Genomic DNA, 19,566 nt, shown 5'->3' with positions numbered 1-19,566 from the left:
GGAGACGGCAATTAATTGAGGTGTGGCGTTTGTTGAAGTGAAGGCCACTATCCGAGCAAATATTTACCGTGGAGTTTGGTTAAACTTTTTCAGCGTGTGTGTAACTGGAGAAACCGTACATGATACACTGAGCACCGGCCAAGTTGGGGAAATAAAGTCATCCATTTATGTTAGGTAAGCCATTAACTTTTTCAAATGGACAGCGACACACGACAATTGAAGCGCAGCCTCAATTTGAGGATTTGCTTGACTCTAAAATGATTTTGAGTCCTATTAGCATGATTAGGAGTCTTATTAAAGATCGATAGTAGTTGGCAATTAACTGAGGTGTGGCTTCTATGAAAGCGGAGGCCACTGTTTGAGGAAAAATAGACTGTACCTAGATCACATTGTTTCAACTTTGCAAGCACACACGTGGAGACATTTGTAGACACTGAGCAACAGAAAAGTGTCGTCGGGAAAACCATCCATTTATTTGAGGTGAGGTGTTTTTTTAAGTGGATGAGAAACAGTGTATCATGACAAGCATGTAACATTTGAATTTTTTGGGGGATTTTTTTTTTGAGAACTGTTCCTTAGTCTGAGTCTTAATTTGTTCTTCGAGTTGCTTGGGGGCCTTATAAGGCATTTTGCGCGCGTGTGTGTGCGTGTGTGTGTCACCCTGCTCCCACCCACTCTCCCTCGTCCAAGTCGTCGGGGACACGCACTCACGCACACACATACACACACAGACGGCTACCTCTCCAAAATGACGGTGGAGAGGCTATTTGATGAGCTTGGACATTTTAAAAGGTATGCAAAAAGTTGTCTTTTTTTTGTTTTCTGTTAGTTGTTGTTTTCTTTGCCAACGTAACGCCACGTAATGCAGACCGCCGTTGGTGGTCTAGTCGTTGGACCGACGGGACACTTGACTGCAACTGCACAGTCCGATGTGATCCCGTGCAACAATTCTCATGTTCGATCATGGTCAGCAAGTGTTAAGTGAGTCGATTGCACGGGTCACAATATTAGGAACACCTCAGTGTGTTGCAAATCCTGAAAACAGAATTTGTTTTCAAAGAATGACCAGAGCACTATAGATTTCGTTTTGTTGGCCATGTGTGCAGGGGGCGTCCCGTATGAATTGAGCGGCAAGTGTATATTTACGATTCACCGGCTGTTTGCCTTCTTTTGCAAAAAGTACAAACATATTTGACCTTAAGTGAACACACTGAGTATTTTAAGTTAACAAAAAAACCTACACCACATGTTCGGTGGCTATAAAAAAAAAAAGGGTTCCCCTATTCGAATGCCATGTTTTTGTGATCAAATAGATTTCAACTGTTCTAGTTGGCTTTTCCTGACATTTACTCGCTTTCCAGCAGAAGCGTGACGGTTTTGTGCTCACACTGCCTTCTGCAGTAGATGAAGAATAGTGGACTGAGCACGTAGCCTTGGGGGACACCGTGATTGATTGTTACGTCCAACCTTACTTCTAGTAAAGTGTGAAAGGAGCTTTTGTTTCTTGCCTTTCAGGTTTCAGGCATGCGTGTACTTTGCGACTGCCTTCCAGGCCATGTCCTGCGGAATCCACTACCTGGCTTCCGTCTTCCTGGTGGAGACGCCAAACTTTGTCTGCGGCGTCCCCGCCAACGTCACGGACGTCTTGTTCGGCAACCTGACCGGGTCCAGTCTGGAGGACTTCCTGCCCGTCTTCAAAGCGGACAGGGGCCCCTTGGTGGTCAGGACCTCCGGCGGGGAGCAGTGGGAGCTTAGCCGGTGCCAGCGGGCCCTGCGGATCCAGCCCAAAGACTTTGCGTATGCCTTTGGCGGCAATAAATCGGTGGAATCGTGCGACGGGGGGTTTGTTTATGACCACAGTAAAGTGTACCAGAACATCGTGACCGACTGGGACCTGGTGTGCAACCAAGCTTGGCTGGCGAAGCTGTGCCAGCCCACTTTCATGTTGGGGGTTCTGATCGGCGCGCTCGTGTTCGGTGATATCGCCGACAGGTGAGCAGAAGGAAGGGACGCATTGACCCACTTCACCCCAACACTACTGCCCTAATCTCAATTTCAACATGAATCTTTCAAATGAACACCCAGTCACCATCTTTAAGACTAAACCTAACCTTTATAAAACGCAAATCCTTCAAACCTAATGCTTAAACCCCCAAATCTAACCCATATTCCTAATTCTGAAACCTAACCGTAATACCTTATCATGCCTAATGTACTAACCTCAACCGTAATTTTTTCACCCTGAAACCTGGCCCAATCCTGAAACCCAATCTTCCAACTCTCACCCCAATATCTGATCCCTTTGCCCCAACCCTAAAACTAAGACTTACCCTCGTCCCTTAATCTCCTAAACCTCACCCAAGCGAACGTTTTATTTCCTCTTCAGAGTGGGCAGAGTGAAGATCCTGATGTTGACCAGCCTCTGCCAATTTGGACTTGGGGTGTGTGTGGCCTTCTCCGCTAACTACTACTACTTTGTGGTTTTCCGCTTCCTCCTGGCCATGGTGAGTTTGTGCGCGTGTCTCTAGTTGAGTGGAATCGGACAGGTTTGACCTCTGCCAAAGTCTCTCGCAGCCCCTCCGCCCCTCAGCTGTTGTTTTTCACATGGAATCAGACTCTGATAGCGCCAATGCCGTGGGAAGACGTGCATAATTCCGTACAGTCCTGCAAGCGGCCGTTGGAGGCTTGAAGTGGCGTTTTTAACGACACCCGGCATGAAAAAGCCATCGTCATTTTGTCTTTAGCTCACAAACTTTCTCTCAGTTGTGCCTGATTTTTTGTGCTCATCAATTTAAATCTGTAAAGTTGAAGTGAATTTGTGAAGCGTGACTATGAGGTGGGGGCGGGGGGGATTTCCCTCCCCAGCGTTTGCCATATTGTACTGAGCGGCCTGGACAAAAAAAAAAAAAAAAAAAAAAAAACACTTTCCAATGTTGCCGTCTGTTCCATTTTTTTTTGTTGTGCGATCTTGACCAGGCATCCAGCGGCTATCTGGTGGTGGTCTTCGTGTACGTGACCGAGTTCACCGGCATCAAGGTCCGCACGTGGACCTCCATGCACATCCACGCCGCCTTCGCCGTGGGCATCATGGTGGTGGCGCTGACCGGCTACCTGGTGCGCGTGTGGTGGATCTACCAGATCATCCTGTCGCTCTGCACCTCGCCCTTCTTGCTCTTCTGCTGGAAGCTGCCCGAGACGCCCTTCTACCTCGTGGCCAATGGCAGGTACAAGGAGGCGCAGAGCCTGCTGGACGCCATGGCCCGCGTCAACGGTTTGGAGAGCCGGCTGAAGGTGGAGGAGCTCCTGGAGCCGGAGGAGCATAACGGCAACGCGCTGCTGGAGAAGGAGGAGGCGGCGGAGGAGGCGGGGACGGATCGCTCCCCGCAGAAGAAGCTGACCATCCTGGATTTGTTCGGCAGCTCGAGGATGGCGGGGCGCTCGGGCACCGTGTGGGCCATCTGGTTCATCGGCAGCCTGGGCTACTACGTCTTCTCGCTGGGTTCCGTCAACCTGGGCGGGAACCAGTACGTCAACCTCTTCCTGGTCGGTAAGCAGGCGTGCAGTGTCCCACCTTTTTACGTTACAGACGTTTTCCTCCAAATTCTAATTTGACAACATGAAAATTCATGTATATGTCAAAAAATAAATAACGGTTTTAAAATATACCGAAGAATTGTATACGTAATGTTTTTTTTTAAAATAAACCAAAATGACTTCAGAAAAAATAGATTAAATTGTGTGATGAATAATAATGATGTCAAAGAAATTCCAAATATTTTCCATAAAAGTACTTTTTGTTATATATTATCCATAAACATTAAACGTATGAAGTGGAAGAAAATGGATTGATAACAGATGGATATACCGTAAATAAAAACAGTTATACACATTTAAAAATTGTATTTTGTTAGTAGTCATTTCGAAACTAATACATATACTAAATATACATCGGAATGTCCGAACATACAAAATACAATAAAATAATACATTATTAGTTCATATTACCGTGACTCTATTATATTTTACATAAGTAATCGTTAAAAACCAAACCAAGCTGAAGTTCCTCTCTGTAATTATTCTTACATAGATAATAAAAAGTACAGTATATCCTTTTTTTTTTTTTTTTTTTTGATGATTATAATTTCATACTATGCTTGCTATGTTAGCAACGATAACATTTGTATGCACCACAAACGGATTTAATTGCAATGGCTCACATAAACTGAGCTTCCCGTTAGCCTTTAAGTTATAGACACCCTCGAGTAGACCGCCAGAAAACGCGCACGCACACTCACGGGAGTGTTTTAAATGGCACCCAGCTATTTGTGGCTTTCTAGTTAGTGCGTTTTGGTGCCGCCGCGTCTCGGGAAATGCCGAGTCAGGCCCGCTGCTGTGATTTTGCTGCTTGCAGGTGCCGTGGAGCTTCCCTCGTATCTGGTGGGCTGCTTTGCCATGGACCGCATCGGGCGCAAGAAAACGTGCGCCCCGGCCCTGCTGCTGGCCGGCGTCGCTTGCATGCTCATCATCGTGGTCCCTGCTGTACGTATCAAATGCGTGCGCACGCGCACAATCAGGTCGTGGCTGACAAAAGTTAACCTTGGAAACGTCAAAAGCTAACCCAGCAACTGCTGTGTTTCCATGGCAACAGCCCGACTTACAGTTCGGTTGTGGCGTTCAACTGAATGAAATGAAAGCTGTGCCTTTAAAAATAAATCATCTGGGATGAGGATCAACTCTCACTGGGCGTATTTTTAGCGGCCGTCCCCAGGGCCAGGTGTCGCTGTCCGTTTCTGAGGCGACCTGTGACCTGCTTACGGCCCGTCGGGCTTCCATTTAATGACACACAATTACAGTACAGTGGTGCCTTCGGGTACAAGTGATCTCACTTTTGTGTTTTTCAAGATATGAGCAGTCTTTCGGACCATTTTTTTGCTACAATCTGAGATCAAGAGAATTACCCGTGTATTGACAACCACATAACTTTGTTTTCAAGTCCGCTAGCTTAATGCGAGCACATAAAAGCGAGCTAACCCTTAACATGTAGACAGATAGTATAGCAATACTCACAGACATTTATTTTTTATCCTCAGCATATAATGACTAATATTACTATGGCTTACAGACAAGAGTTCGTCTTCACGACATATTTGTATGATTTTATTACACTGCCCCCAGGTGGCCAAGGCGCGCACACTAGAAGCGCACACTGTCCATTGAAATGAAGGGGGAAAAATAGCATTTTTTTTTTACATTCTATTTGATTGTGTCATTATTTTTTAGAGCACAATAATATAAATTTCGATTTTTTTTTTTTTGGTAGGCCGCAACTTAATAATGGTAGGTTTTTTTTTCTTTTGTTTTTTTCTTTTTTTATTTCAATAGGGAAAGATGGTTTAAGATTTTTTGGGGAGATGAAATAAAGACATTTTTAGGCATAAAACACTTTTTCCAGGATATTAATTCCAAATAAAAAAATAAATATGTAAATAAATGTAATTTGTAATTTTACATTTAAAATGCAAAATATTTAGGGGGATGCAATACAACTCAGCACTTTTTGTAGACTTGATATATATATTCTTTTAAATAATAAAAAAAATATATTTAGGAGAACAAACATTTTTTTTAATGTGGGGAGGAGGGCTCGATTGGCGGTGTCATCATGTTTGAAGGCATCATTATTTTGCGTGCTGACGCCGTCCAAATCGCCTTTGCAGGACATCGAGGCCTTGGCCATCGCTCTCAGCATGATCGGCAAGTTCGCCATCGCCATCGCCTTCGGTCTCATCTATCTGTACACTTGTGAGCTTTACCCCACCATCATCAGGTAAACGCCACCTTCACATCAAGGCCGTCTTACAAATCCAATTTTCCACAAGTGTCTGCACTTCTGCTTAAGTAAGGTAATATTTCCTCCACCTCTGCTAATTGCTCTGAATGTGTTTTTGTTTTCCTTTGGTGGCAGGTCTCTGGCAGTGGGCAGCGGCAGCATGATGTGTCGCGTGGGTAGCGTGGTGGCGCCCTTCTGCGTGTACCTGGCTGACGTCTGGATCTACCTGCCTCAGGTTTTTCCATTTGACATTCATCATGACTTCACCCCTGCAATATTTCTGACTTTATTCCATGATTTTTTTCTTGGATTATGACTTCATCAAAACCTTTTTGTTTTGTTCATGTCCGATTATATTCCCATCGTGTTTTAACGCTATTGTTGTAATTATGACCTTCTCCTCATAAATGTAACATTTAATTGTCATACTTGTGTTTTCCTTTTCCAAAACGTCTTTGTGTTCTTTTGCAAATGTGTTGTCAGCTCATCGTGGGCGTCCTAGCTTTCGTCATTGGCATCCTGACCATGATGCTGCCCGAGACGCTGGGCAAGCCCCTGACGTCCACCCTGGAGGAGGCCGAGGCGTTGGGACGAAGCCCCGATGACAAGAAGAAAGACGCCGCCGCACGCGGGCTGGAGATGAACCAGCACGTGTGAGCCAAAAGAAGAAACCACCATTACACTGGTCAACAGCAAATTTCAATCAGGGATGGCTTTGTGTGTCTCGATTATTATTTTTATTTTTTTCTACGTCATTGAGAAAAATATTCAACCTGTTGCTGAATGGTAACCTTCATTCATAAATATTTCTAAATATATTTTGATACCCCCTATTATTGAAACCCGATGTGTTAGAGAAAAATCAAGAAAATTGCAAACTCCCATTTAACAAATAGTGTATTTTACTACAGAAGATCATATAGTTATATCATCTGCCATATATCGCCTACTGTATATTGTTTTTTTTTTCTTTTGAATTTTACTGTGATTCTCAGGGTAAATGTCAAACTGCGCAATGTCTCGTTTGAATGTTCCGATTGTGTGAACTGTGCCCGATATGAATGCGTGTGGCTAGCATTCACCACAGTGGTGCCTTGAGGTACGAGTGACCCAACATAACGCAACTATCCACGTGCAAGCCGTCGTTTGTTTTTTGCTTTGACTTGCGAGCAAAAATCTGCAATACAAGGGCTGTGTGCTGCAGTCAACAAGATAAATAAATGACAAGATTAAGGAGTGCTATTTTTTTTGTTCTGTGAGGCTGGATGTGATGAATGTCATTTGCATTCACTTCAGTCAAGAAGGCTGATTTCATTAGGATGCTTTGAGCTACAAGCTTGGCTCCAGAACAGATACAACTTGTATGTCAAGGCACCACTGTACTTTAAGATTCTGTTTGGGGCAATGGACTGTACATTTTGATGCTGTCATGTTTTTAGCTACTAGACAAGTGTGAAACGTTTGGACCAAAACAAAGCAATCAACCACAGATGGACAACTCAATTTTATTCGCTACTAATAACCAGTTTTTCTACCCATTTCATTGCTGGGTGGAATCAAGCAGTCTCACCATCTTTCACTTGACATACTTGCTCCTACCTGTACTGAGCGAATAAATTATCAACATGGTTTACATGGAGGTCATTTTCATTTGTTTTGCCTTGTGATAATTGGGTGAACGGTCAAAGGGGCTGTGGCCACAACACAGCGCTCGTGATTTGTCGTAGTCGTGTTTTATCAATGATTGGCTAATAGCAGACATCTTTCGTGAGGCGACATGGCTCAGTGGTAGGTTGGTCGTTTCCCAACCAAGAGGTTTCGGGTTCGAACCCCGGCCATTGTGAAGCACTTAACCGCAGTTGCTCATGATGCTTTGTCATCAGTAGGTAGATGAGGTACAGGTCTGAAGTGCTTTGAGTACCAAAGGTAGAAAAGCGCTATACAAGTGACAATCTGTTTCCGCATCCACACGGGGTGTCGAAGTAGGATTTTAACTTAGGGTTAGGCTTTCTAAATATGTTTTCCATGTAGTGTTAGAGTTTTAAAGTAGGGTTTTGAATTTGCGTTAGTGTGTGTTAATGTTGGGTCCCAAACCCATCGAGTTGTCGAAGAGTGCGCTCTTGCTTTTGTAATTATCTTTGACATTCTGCGCGCTCGTTCACTCGGTCATGTGACCGCAACGCTCCAATAAGATTCTCATATGTGCAGTAGGTGGAAGTTGTCAGGGCACGCCGGGAGAAGAATGTTTGTTTGCTGCACAAGATGGATTTTCCACGATTTTCGCCCTAATTACTTCTGCTACAGTTTGATGACTTGAACGCTTGCTTGTTCACTTTGGAGAGGCGCCTGCCTTTGCCGGACCTTGGCGATTGACATTTGTCTTCGTTAGAAAAGCGCAGTTGGTGAGTCCAGATTTAGCATTTAGCATTAACCGGACATGATACCAACTGTCATTGTATGCATTATGTGGCGTTTTTAGCCCAGCATTATGACTTATTGATTATTTGAAGAAATTCTTCTAGCATTGATTGCACTTGATCCAATTAAGATGCTACTTTTTGACATTTGATTGTAATTGAAAGTGGATTATTGAAGTAAATGCAGTTTGATATGATGATATGCACCTTATTTCTGAGGTTATTTATAAAATGCATCCATCTTATTAATCAAATTAATTTAGTGCTTTTATTGCAAATTTTTCAGAACCCTCACATAGCACATCGTCGCATGGATAAATGAATTGACATGTCTAACAGAATTATATTGTACAATACTGATATTTAATTCGAAAATATTTTCGGAGTATTTATAATGCAATTATAGTTATTGTAGTTGCAAATGAAATTAGTTTTGATTTGTGTACAAATCGATGACTTGGATGCTGCTGTTTTTGTTTTGTGCAGAACAGGATGATGGGGACCGAGCTCAGGAAAGGCTTGTAGCCCAACAAGCTTCAAGTCAAGTCAAGTCAAGTCAAGTCAAGCCAAGCCACTGGAGATTCTTGCCAGGAGCGCCACCACCTTCTCTGTTCGGACTGGCCACTGGTAGGCGGCTCGTAGCCGGCCCTCGCACACTTTCCCCACTCCAAACGTATCCATTCATTCCTCACACTTGCCCCTGGACAGTTCAAACACAACCTTGCGGGTCACATTCCTTCCCAACTGATGTGAGTGAATTGCACTGGGCTGAACAATTTGGGACAAAGGGACTGAAACTTAGGACATTATTTGTTACGTTTATATTTCTGTATTTGAATAATTCATTATTAGCACAGTATACATTGTGTTTTGAGAACTTGATTACATTCACGAGCCATTTGTTTTTCGTATGTTTGTCCACCTATTTTCCTTCAATATAAGGTGCCACCGCCGAGCTCAGTTCGAGACTTCTGACATCTTGCCTACTATTAGTTTGTTTACATAATATGCAGCAAATATTGGCCACGTTAGGGTATCAAATGAGAGTTTTAAAAATAGTGTTTGGGGTTCAAAGTAGGGTTTTAAAAATGAGGGTTAGAGCTTCGAATTAGGCTTTTAAACTAGGCCCAGAGTTTTGAACGAGTTTAAAATTTCGTCTGAAAAATCCGAATGTATTCCAGATGGGCCGATTTTCATAATGGGCGTGCCGGACAGTCCCAATCCCCGCCTATAGGGGGCGCCCGCCGTCCATTGTCAAAATAAGAGGTGGTCCTCTGCTGCCCTCTGTTGACCACAAACTGCAATTGAAGCTGTGACAAACACAAATAATTATTCAGTCTTGGTGACTAGACTTTATTCTTCTTCAATGAAAGTGATCATTATTAGCCACATACCCGCTAAGTCAACTTCAAGATGTCCGTAGTAGTGCAACGTGAATATCCATATTAATCTGTCATATTCTATGTACATTCATTCATTGAGTTGAAAATAAGCAGGCCCGTAACTTGTTGAATGTGTGCAAAAGTACAAGGGTGGGTGACATATTTGGGATGCAGTACAGACCCTGGATTGGCTCGTCCTAAACCCGTCCACAGAACACTCAGTATTTTATTCCAAAACTGTCTCTTCCATTTCCATATCAGTGATCATTTGCATCTAAGGCACCATTTCCACCACAACAAAAAGGAAAACAAAAGAACAAAAGACAGTGGTAACAAAACAAGTCAAAGCGACTGGCCAAAATCAGTCACTTGACATGTGGACTTGCTCTTCTCAAACAACTTTCCAAGATGTCTTCTGACCACACTGGAAAGAAAAAAGTAGATGACCAGAACAAAGTTACGAATACGACCACCGACTCAAAATTTTGACCAGAATGAAGTTGTCATGTTTGGAAAGACCTATACAAAGGAAATTGTCTCTCTGTATGGATTTTTTTTTTTTTTAGCATATAGTAATATTAACATTTTTGTTTCTGGTCTTTTGCCTCTTGTAACAATTAAAAAATATATGTATCTTAGCAACGTTTTCGTAGAATATTACACAACTTTCTTAAAAAAAATAAAATTCTTATAGCCTCAAGATTGTTTTCTCAAACATATTGACTTTTTCTTGTAGGTTCACCCATTTTTACCCTTCCCCTTGTAACATGAAACCTTTTCTTGTCGCTTGAAAAAAATATTGTAACCATAGAATGTCTTTCCTCGCAACATTTTATTTTAATCTCATCTCAATGTTTTTCTCGTAACATTTTTCTCGTACGCTACAATTTTTTTCCTTGTAACATTAGTTCTTTTCTCCTGTTTTCTTTTCCTCACATTACTACGATGCTTTTTCAAGTAACATTACATCTCATTTACCGTAATATTCCAATTTTTCTCTTGTTAACGAAACTTTATTTTCCTTCCGATTCTTTCCTTGTACAACTTTTTCCTCTAACATTGCAACTTTTTCTCACACGTTATACGTTTTTTCCTCATAGCGTCACGACTTTTTGCAAGCTTTTTCTCACAACTTGTTCCGTGTAAAGTTTAACGGATAATTTTTGTGGTCCTTTTCACTGCGTCCTTCTGATTCCTTCCTTTTGAGTCAAGCGTAATTACAGACATTGACAGTGTGTTATGCGTGTAGTTCCTGTGGGCATACCTTCTCACCTAACACACCCGTATTTCTAAATATAACCCAGTCGGTTGGCTGCATGCATGAGCTATTCCGGCAGTAATGTGGCGAGACGAAAATTGACACGGCATCGGCAACGTTTTGGCAGAAGAGTGAAATATGGCAAAAAAAAAAAAAAAAAATATTCCGCGTCCAGAGCCTTCCAAAATGGCGTCCGCCGGCCTTGATCCCGCTAGATTTGCAGCCCAGTTTGTTTTGGCACAATACAAGCAGCCGACTGTGCCGTTTTGCTTTTTTTGTGATGACGACGCACATCCTGGCGTGTGGGCGCACAGGAGGGAGGCCGGCTGGCCAACTGACCTCCAAACTCCAAGTTGGAGTCCGCCTAAAACGTGTCTGAAATGGCTGCGTCACACCAAAATGGCCGACTGCCTTTCATTTTCGCGCAAGGGTCCTTTTAAATTGTTCGTGTTCTCTACTCATGATACGGGTCCATCCAATTTTGTGTCTATCAGTAAAGCTGGGGCCAAAAATACAGATTTCATTTTTTAATTTCCAGGGGGCGCTACTGGGTGGGTTTTAGGAGGTCGCATTCATAGCCCGAAAATACAGTGCTGCCTTGAGATAAGAGTTTAATACGTTTCACTTCTCAAATCTTTACTTTTTTATAGCACACCAGGGTTTTTGAGATTTTTCATTTTTGGCTTTTAAGTTGGACCTATAGAAGCTTGCGCAATACAGATTTTACCGTGCGTTGTCATTTATAGCCGTTTGCTTGATCGCTGATATAAAAAAAAAAAAAAACTTTTGTCAAAATCTGTTGACCAGTGTGATTAAAGCTATGCATGGGCAGCGATGATATAACTTTCCCATAACAAAAAAAAAACAAAACATGACAATTCTGATTTCCAGGGCTGTTGCATGAACGATGTATCCACTTGTCCAAATGAGCATCTTTTTTTGTGTGCCACAAATGCGACACCATCCCAACTTTTCCCCGACTTGTATCCGCGTGTCGGACGGCAGCCAATCAAGCGTCAGGCGTGCGGGCGAAAACCAAGCTGGCGCCGTCACCTCACCGGCGTTTTTGGTTGCGAGCGCATAAGCCTTGCGTGCAAAAACTTCTCGGCAAAAAGGACGACACCGGATGAGGGTGCTCCGCGTCTTCCGTAGTCCCTGAGGTTGTCTCACTTCCTGTTCGTGCGCGACCACGTCAAAAGCGCCAGGAGCCCAGAGAGCGACGCTTCTTCCTCTTTTTGCACACGTAGTAGACGGGATAGCCGATCACACCTATACACAAATGCAGCATTAGAACGTGTTTAAGTGTGAGACGAAAACAACAACAAAAAAGGAAAATAGTAATACATTTTAGATTAGTCGTAAAGTTTAGGAGACTCAAGTTGTGTTTACCAGAATAAAAACATTTTCAGGAGAAAAAAATGCATCTTTTTTCGGGATACTTTTTAAATTTAAGTCGCAACGTGAATAAAGTTATAGATTTTTGACAAACTTGTAAAGTTTCTAGGTAAAAACAAAAATAAAATTTTCAATCCGATTTGTAATATTATGAGAGTATATTTTGAGGGGAAAAAAATATATTCAAGTGCCATATATTTTCAAAATTAAAAGTTGTGATCGTATGATTTAAAAAAAATAATAATAATAGTTGTCATTTCAGGGAATAATCACATTTATGAGAAAAAAGTTGTCTAATTTTAGGAAAAAAAATGTAGATTCGTTTTTTTAAATCAATGTTGCAATATTACAGGATAAAGTTTTATATTTGTCAAGATAAAAAGATTCATGTTTTATAAAATGTATAAATAATTTTTTAGGAGAATGTTGCCGATCTAGGAGATAAAAGTCATTATATCACATGTATCAAAATATTTTGGGGAGATTTGTCGTTAAGACAATGACAGTCACGTTTCCGAGATTTGAGTATAACGAGACTTAAAGAATCTTAACATTGCAACGCAATTGCAATTGCAAAATTGCATTTTCCAAATCGCAGTCTGGTGAGCATGCGTTACCTATGAGGAGCACCACGGCTCCCATGACCAGCACCAGTAACAGGACCACCGGAGCCAACAGCACCTTGGCGCCTGACACACAACAACAAACGCGTTAACAGCTCGCAATCCAGTCACCGGCCGACTTTGTCCTCATGCGATTGTTTTGTTCTGCCGCAACGTTCCAACTTCAAGAACCTTTTGATGCTCACCCGGCTGAGTTTGGTGCGACGTGAAAGGCGCACATCTCCTGACCATACAAATGTGGCGATTTGACGTTCAAGTGGTTGGTCCAAATATCCAAAATATCAAATAACTCACCGCAGATGGAGCCTCGGATAAAGCGTCTCAGGTGCGGCTTATCTGGCAGGTAGCGGTACTTGCAGCCAAACACGCTGAGGTTCGACGTGTGATCGCCGAAATACCTGACATCAAAAACAAAAGGGCTGAAGGAATGACATTCGCATGGAAAATATGACCCCAAAAGTCTACGTTTTTAAATTGTATGATTATAACACATATTTCAAATGTTTTACTTTTTTTTTTTTAGTTTTAATTTGTAAATTCCAAATATAATTTTAATCATCATATTAATTTAATCACACAAAATATTCTTAACAGTTCTTCAATTATTTAAAATAAAAAATTGAATTTTTATAACAGTTTTGTGTTTTAAATTCATGTTAACTGGGTTTGAATTTGTAAATTGAAAATACTTTGAATAACTGCAATCATTTATTAATAAATCATATTCTGTCCTTTTTAGATATTTTTCCAAATTCCATTTCCATTTGTCCACATATGTGAATGATGTTACCCGAGTTCATTTAAAAATTGTCATTATAATCATTTCACAATAAACATGAATAATTTAAATTCCTTTTAAAGGCGAAATGCATGTTTTGAATGGAATTACGTTAATATTTGAAAACGTTACCTGAGTTGACGGTATCGCTCGCCACAGCGGTAACAAAAGTTGGTGTTGCACTGCGTGCAGACCATGTGATCGCATCCTTCCGTGCGCTGAATGTGGATCTACGAGCACACACCCGCGCACACACAGCTGTCAATCAAACTCCATCGCCTCCAATCTGCACGAGTGCGCCGTTAATGGCCTCCCCGCTACTCGGCTATTAAGCGTGCATTAAGCGCAGCTAAGTGCAGGCGGACATCAGCTGACTGGACTTTGCAGTCAAACAAACATGGAGCAGCTTGAGTTCACTTTGGGCCAGCAAACACTTGGCGTCGGACATTTTCTGCTTTTAGGCATGCGCAGTACTGGGGAAAAAAAACGTTCAACACTTTTGGGGCACATATTGGGACTAGATGGTATAACTAACACACTATTGTAGAAAAAAGAAAAAAAAAAAAGGGGTGCTGAAAATAAAAATATACTTAAGTATAAATACATACAAAATAAAAGTGCAATACATATAAAATATAAACCAGTAAAGCACAAAAAATAGTCAAGTTAAGTGAAATATATGGAAAAAATGGTGTATTTTTACTAATCTTTTTTTTTTTTTTAATATTCCTACTAGAACTAGAACTTTATTTGAGGTTAACCAGAGGCACTCTAAATGGTGCCAGATATGTGATGAGTTTGTTCTGAACACAGCCCCAGTTCGAAACGGGTGTGCACAACCACATTAGCGCAGTTGTTGACAGTTTTATTTCCTCTCTCCAAATAAATTCAGTTGTACAGGTCAGAGGTCACATTCCAAATGTCAAAACGTTTGGCAGTTATCGTAATCTCATTTTAACAGGGGTGTCTAGACTTTTTATATCACTGTTTGTAGGAGTTTCCTGGATGATTACCGAAACATCTATGCTAGTTTCTATTAGCTCGTCTATGGTGTTTCACATTATATGTTAGCATTGAGCTAGCTGACTTGTCCAATGGATTGTTTTGGTGAACATGTTGCTGATGAAATATAAAGAATGCTGAATTCTTTTGTTTTGTGCGTCAGTTTCATGCGTTCAGACTTTGCATATCGCAGAATTGTGGAACGGTTTTGACAGTTTGTAATGTTTTTGCATACCTTGCACTTGGGACACTTTTGCGCGTTGCGTTGTCCGCGCTCGATGACACAAGCCCAGTTCCTCAGCTGCTTGTCGCCCTTGCGGTAGTCGCGGCACTTGATGCCCTGGTGCCAGGGCGCGTGGCACTTGAAGCACCACACAAATTGGCAGCCGCTGCACTGGACCTGCGCCACAATGCCGTATGTTCTCAACTCCTGCTTCCACGCCAGTCAGCACTATCATATCGCGTTGGATTGTCGTGTATGTCGTTCCAAAAACGGATGCTAGATTTGGATTTTATGGCCCATTGCATTGGTAAAATATGTTGGTTGATTTTTTTTTTTTTCCCCAAATTGATTAAAAACAAAAATAGGAAAATGTGATTTTTGCATAACTATTTGCCTCCTCAATACAATGTTGACCTTGTACTTGTGCTCGGAGCGCGCGGGGCTGGAGCGTCCGAGGGAGGTGAAGTGTCTGCAGCGGGGGCAGGGCTTGGTGCTGGCGTCCAGCTGACTCAGCTCCAGGAAGTAGCGGTACCTGAGCAGGTCCTCGCCGGCCAGGTGCGAGACCACCACGGCGTTCTCCAGCATCCCGCTGCACTCTGAGATGGGACAGCGGATGTGCGCCTTGCCCACCTGCACCTGGACAAAAAAAAAAAAAAAAGCCACCGTCGTTCGGGTTTGAAGAATTAACATTAGCGTTCTCCATTTGATGCGATTAGGCATGGGAAGTAGTCTGGACAGGAAACAGTTAATAATTCACGACCTAATGCGATTAAGTGTTACATAAATGGACGGCTGGAGGAGGCGCATTCAGAAGTCCATAAGCCAATGTCAGTCATTATAGCAAACCTCCAGCTACAAAATGCACACTCATCGGCCAGAATATTAGGTACACTTGTATCATCTAATGCCATGCAAAACAAGAAATCTGCCTTTACAAACACAAGGCAGTTTCCCCCTGCTTTTCACAATTGGAATATAAATAATTGGGTTAAATTTTACATAACCTATTATAGGTCAGACACACTGATGTAACGCCATGGTGTTTTGGGCATAACGGGGGAAAAAAAAAAAACGTCACAAAACTGGTTGGGCTGGTTTATCTGCACTTCATGTGTTACCATCACACGTTGCCATCTGCACCGAGTTGAAATTCTGAGCAAATTTGCTTTGCACCGTCATAAAATGACCGTGAACAGTGTAGAAAGCTTTCACAACTGGCCAGGTGGGGATTGATTGGAGAGCTGGGAGAATGGAGGCAAAACTAGCGAGAAAAAAAAAAAACTATAGTGAACCCGCATTGATCCCAGGGGATGCATCTCACTGTGATGAAAATCCAGAGTGTATAAAAAAAAATGCAGTAAATACGTAATAAACTGTTTTGCCAATTTCAGAATTTGTTTGTGCATTTTCTGCACTGTCAACTTGGAAAGTCGTGTTTTTTTTCTTTTTTTTTCTTTTAATATGCTTCCTTAATAAAAAAATAATCATAACAATGATTTATCTCAAAATATAACAACTGCGTTCACATGGTCAAATTTAACTCAAAAAAATATATTTGACAACTTTTCATTATGATACCAAGACATTCTAGTAGGTTCATAACACAAAGAAAGTGTTGGATTACAAACATTTTTGAGCTTCTATAAACATGCAAAGACACTTAAACATGGCAAATGCAGTGGTGCCTCGATATACAGAATTCATCCAAACCAAACATTCAACCAAATTTGTTTTTTCACGTGTTTTAATTTGAAAAATTACACTCAACAGTATAGAACTACGTTAAAATACACAGTCATAAATTAACATTTGCTCTGGACTTTGTAAACACTTAAAAGGCGAGCACTGACGCCATCTAGCCGTGGGGGCCTGAAGCGCACTTGTAGCTCAAATCTTTGCTCTTATCTCAAGACAAAAAAAGCAACCAAATTGCTTGTATTTTAAAAAAAAAAAGGTGCACGGCACTGGTATCTCAAGGCACCACTGTTGTTGTGTGTACATGACCAAGCTCCACTTAAAGCCGCTTGTTACCCACCTGGGAGGTGATGTACAATGTCAAACATTCGTCACACACCGGCTTGCGGCAGCACGGCAAGGGTGCGCTCGCTTTCTCGTCCAGGCACACCCGGCATGGCTGCGCTTCGGCAGCGTCATCCGCGGTAGCCTGCTGCGATGAACGGCGGCCGAGGGAAGACTCGCGCAGAGGGTTCACCAAATCCTCTGCGGTGTAGAAAACGAGCCCCTCGCTCGACACGGAAGTCGGCTCGCTTGTAACAGTGTCATAGTGGCGCTCATTAGCGATGCAGTAGACATGGCAATAAACGTGATCTTTGACGCTCGGTGTCTGGTCCGAACGTGCACTAGTAACACCGGTGTCACATGTTTCATGTTTGGTATCTAAAAGAGAAAATATTTCAAATCCCCCAAAGTCCGACGGTGTCAACTCGGCGGAGGAAGGCTCGTTTTGAACTCCGGCGTCTCCCGGCTTTGGGCTCTTGTGGCGTCGCGAGTCTCTTGTGACGTCGCAAACGGCGGTGTTGTCACCGTGGACACCCTCGGCGCCGCCCTGCATCCAAGCGTCCGTACTGGCGCGGTCAGAGGGAGACGTGGAGGCCAACAAACTGGCCCTCAGGAACTCGAGAGTGTCCGCCCCTCTGCTGTCTCCCCCTCCTCCGTTGCAGTTGTTATTGTTGTTGTCCTCCGCATCCCGCTCTTCCTCCACTTCTTCTTCGAGTACTCCTTGATGTTCTTCTTCTTCTCTTTCTTGTATGTCGTCGTGCCGCAACAACTTCCCTCTGCTAATACGTCGGTCCAAATCATTTCGAAATGACGTCTCCACTTGATTACTTCCCAGTGGGGATTTTACCTTCTCTTCCGCTTCCAAAGCACCGTTGACCGTCGGCATTTGACATGTGCAAGGTACATGGCCATCATCTTCCATTACCGGGCGCTCTTGACCCATTTGGAGCGCGCGGAGTCCGTCCGCCGCATTGTCAAAGCCTCCTAAGTTGCCAACTAACTAATGCACCAAAACAAAACAAAAAGCTGCCGCCGGCGCTTCCGTGTGGACGTCAGTACGGCTGACGTCACGCTTTGAATACGTACTTGCAGTACTACAAATGGCCCACAGGAGGGCGTAGAAGTCATCACCTTTGACGCCTGACCGAGGATGGATGAATTGGTATTGTCTAAAAATAATTTAATTAAAACATCTGGAAAAAGTTTCATTTAAATACAAGTATGTGTACACTTCAAAGGTTTTATGGTCACTTAGAAATGTGTGTGTGTGTGTGTGTGTGTGTGTATATATATATATATATGTGTATATATATATATATATATATATATATATGTATGTGTATATATATATGTATGTGTATATATATATGTATATATATATATATATATATATTTTTTTTTTTTTTGTGTAACTTCTCTTCTGATCCAGTGATCCAAATAGCGTTGCTATTGCTCTTCAAACACTTGAAATTTGAAGAAGGCTCTCAGGTGATGCTCGTAAACGGGTTAAGGACCAAACTATAACCCACCGCTCTGTTCTGAAAATACAGGCAACGCTTAAAAGCCTTCACAAGAGTCTTATAGGGCATAAAACCGGCAAAGTGCACAAAAATAGACCACAAATGGTCGATTAATTTGGCTAGTAAAAAATACTTTAGTTGCAAAGTTGAGGGTTTAAAAGTCTTCCAATGTACCTATGAAGATTTTAAAGGAATGCTCGATGCTACAACTTCAAAGGGTGGTCAGTTTGGCCTCTTTAACTGGAATACTTCTCTGAGTTTGGGTAGTTTTGAAATATATTTCAATGTCATACACTGTGTTTTTGAATTTTAAAACATAGAATTTACAATACTTCATCATCAACACAATATTTAAAAAAAATTGGAATAGTCAAATAATGCAAATTTTCCAACAGTTTTCTTCTCAATATTTCAGCGCTACTTGGCTGTGATTTAATAAATGCAGTAAAATGTCTTTTGCTGGGCAAAACACCAGACGCGTTTCCACCACAAAAATCTTACATCCACAGTTTGAGATACAAGAGTTTTGAGTTACGAACGTGGTCACGGAACAAATCAAACTCGCATCTCAAGGCAAGACTTTCTAACCCCCCCCCCCCCCCCACTCACACTCACACAATAAGACACAGGGCCACTTGTCCACGACATCATACATTATTAGTCAACTAGAAAAGCACCACACATGATTTAAAAAACATCTACAAGTTCAAGGTCACAATTCAGTTTTATCTCGCGCTCTCTCTTTTTTTTTTTTTTTTTCTTTTTTTTTTTTACTATTTACCCCTGTGGGCATTTCCCACTGAAGTAGAAAAACAACAAAGTTCACATTGAGGACGTTTTCCCTCATAGCGTAGTAGCTAATCATAAGTCACGCATGAGCGGCATGAGGGTTGTAAATATGCAAACAGCTTGGTGACACCTCATGCAAACTCACACACACAATGTTCTGAAGTCCTCAACGGCGACGTCCAGACAGAACTGGATCCTTTTAAGGAAAGAAAGTGTTTTTAAAGCCTCCGCGTACAAGAGTTACATGGTAAACAAGGAAGGCCTCCAATGTTTGGTCCAAAGAGTCCAAAATGTCCAACTGGCAGGAGATGAGATTTTGCTTTCTTTACA

General features: G+C 42.1%; 3 protein-coding genes across 9 annotated transcripts in view; 2 read left to right on the top strand and 1 right to left on the bottom strand.

Moving 5' to 3' along the window:
• The first annotated feature begins 641 nt into the window (after window positions 1-641).
• slc22a16 (solute carrier family 22 member 16) lies at window positions 642-7,463 on the top strand. The gene is made up of 8 exons (XM_086019765.1): window positions 642-792; window positions 1,516-1,992; window positions 2,387-2,504; window positions 2,977-3,547; window positions 4,412-4,539; window positions 5,718-5,827; window positions 5,966-6,065; window positions 6,314-7,463. The coding sequence occupies exons 1-8, from the start codon at window positions 749-751 to the stop codon at window positions 6,485-6,487; spliced, it is 1,722 nt and encodes a 573-aa protein (XP_085875891.1). The 5' UTR covers window positions 642-748; the 3' UTR covers window positions 6,488-7,463.
• A 417-nt stretch (window positions 7,464-7,880) lies between these two features.
• LOC147128363 (triadin-like) overlaps window positions 7,881-19,566 on the top strand; it is a 75,658-nt gene continuing 63,972 nt past the window's right edge. Inside the window, exons 1-3 of one of the 6 annotated variants that reach the window (XM_086018665.1) lie at window positions 8,021-8,232; window positions 8,734-8,874; window positions 8,956-8,996. The gene's annotated coding sequence lies outside the window, so the exon portion shown is untranslated. Of the gene's footprint in view, window positions 8,233-8,733; window positions 8,997-19,566 lie in introns of all 6 variants that reach the window. The other 5 variants (XM_086018658.1, XM_086018657.1, XM_086018664.1 and 2 more) reach the window with 5 other exon arrangements.
• On the bottom strand, window positions 11,941-17,983 carry rnf217 (ring finger protein 217). 2 transcript variants are annotated; one of them, XM_086018650.1, is made up of 7 exons: window positions 16,944-17,983; window positions 15,323-15,544; window positions 14,921-15,085; window positions 13,816-13,913; window positions 13,200-13,303; window positions 12,900-12,971; window positions 11,941-12,156 (listed from the first exon to the last, which is right to left on the bottom strand). In XM_086018650.1, exons 1-7 carry the CDS (start codon window positions 17,868-17,870, stop codon window positions 12,080-12,082), a joined length of 1,665 nt encoding a protein of 554 aa, XP_085874776.1. In that variant the 5' UTR covers window positions 17,871-17,983; the 3' UTR covers window positions 11,941-12,079. The 2 variants fall into 2 exon arrangements, with proteins under 2 accessions (XP_085874776.1, XP_085874777.1); XM_086018651.1 differs by lacking the exon at window positions 12,900-12,971.

Source organism: Filicampus tigris, chromosome 20 (genome assembly GCF_054856515.1).
Source record: "Filicampus tigris isolate MCC_2025a chromosome 20, RoL_Ftig_1.0, whole genome shotgun sequence".
Classification (NCBI taxonomy): Eukaryota; Metazoa; Chordata; class Actinopteri; order Syngnathiformes; family Syngnathidae; genus Filicampus; species Filicampus tigris.
This window is presented reverse-complemented; position numbering and strand designations above follow the sequence as displayed.

Bases quoted from the DNA above. Each gene is read 5' to 3' on its own strand.
- slc22a16 (XM_086019765.1), top strand. From the start codon at position 749: ATGACGGTGGAGAGGCTATTTGATGAGCTTGGACATTTTAAAAG. The intron at 3,548-4,411 runs GTAAGCAGGCGT...TGCTGCTTGCAG, and splicing joins CGTCAACCTCTTCCTGGTCG to GTGCCGTGGAGCTTCCCTCG. The intron at 5,828-5,965 runs GTAAACGCCACC...CTTTGGTGGCAG, and splicing joins CTTTACCCCACCATCATCAG to GTCTCTGGCAGTGGGCAGCG.
- rnf217 (XM_086018650.1), bottom strand. From the start codon at position 17,870: ATGGGTCAAGAGCGCCCGGTAATGGAAGATGATGGCCATGTACCTTGC. The intron at 15,545-16,943 runs GTGGGTAACAAG...TTTTTTGTCCAG, and splicing joins CATTGTACATCACCTCCCAG to GTGCAGGTGGGCAAGGCGCA. The intron at 13,304-13,815 runs GTAACGTTTTCA...TTTTGATGTCAG, and splicing joins GAGCGATACCGTCAACTCAG to GTATTTCGGCGATCACACGT.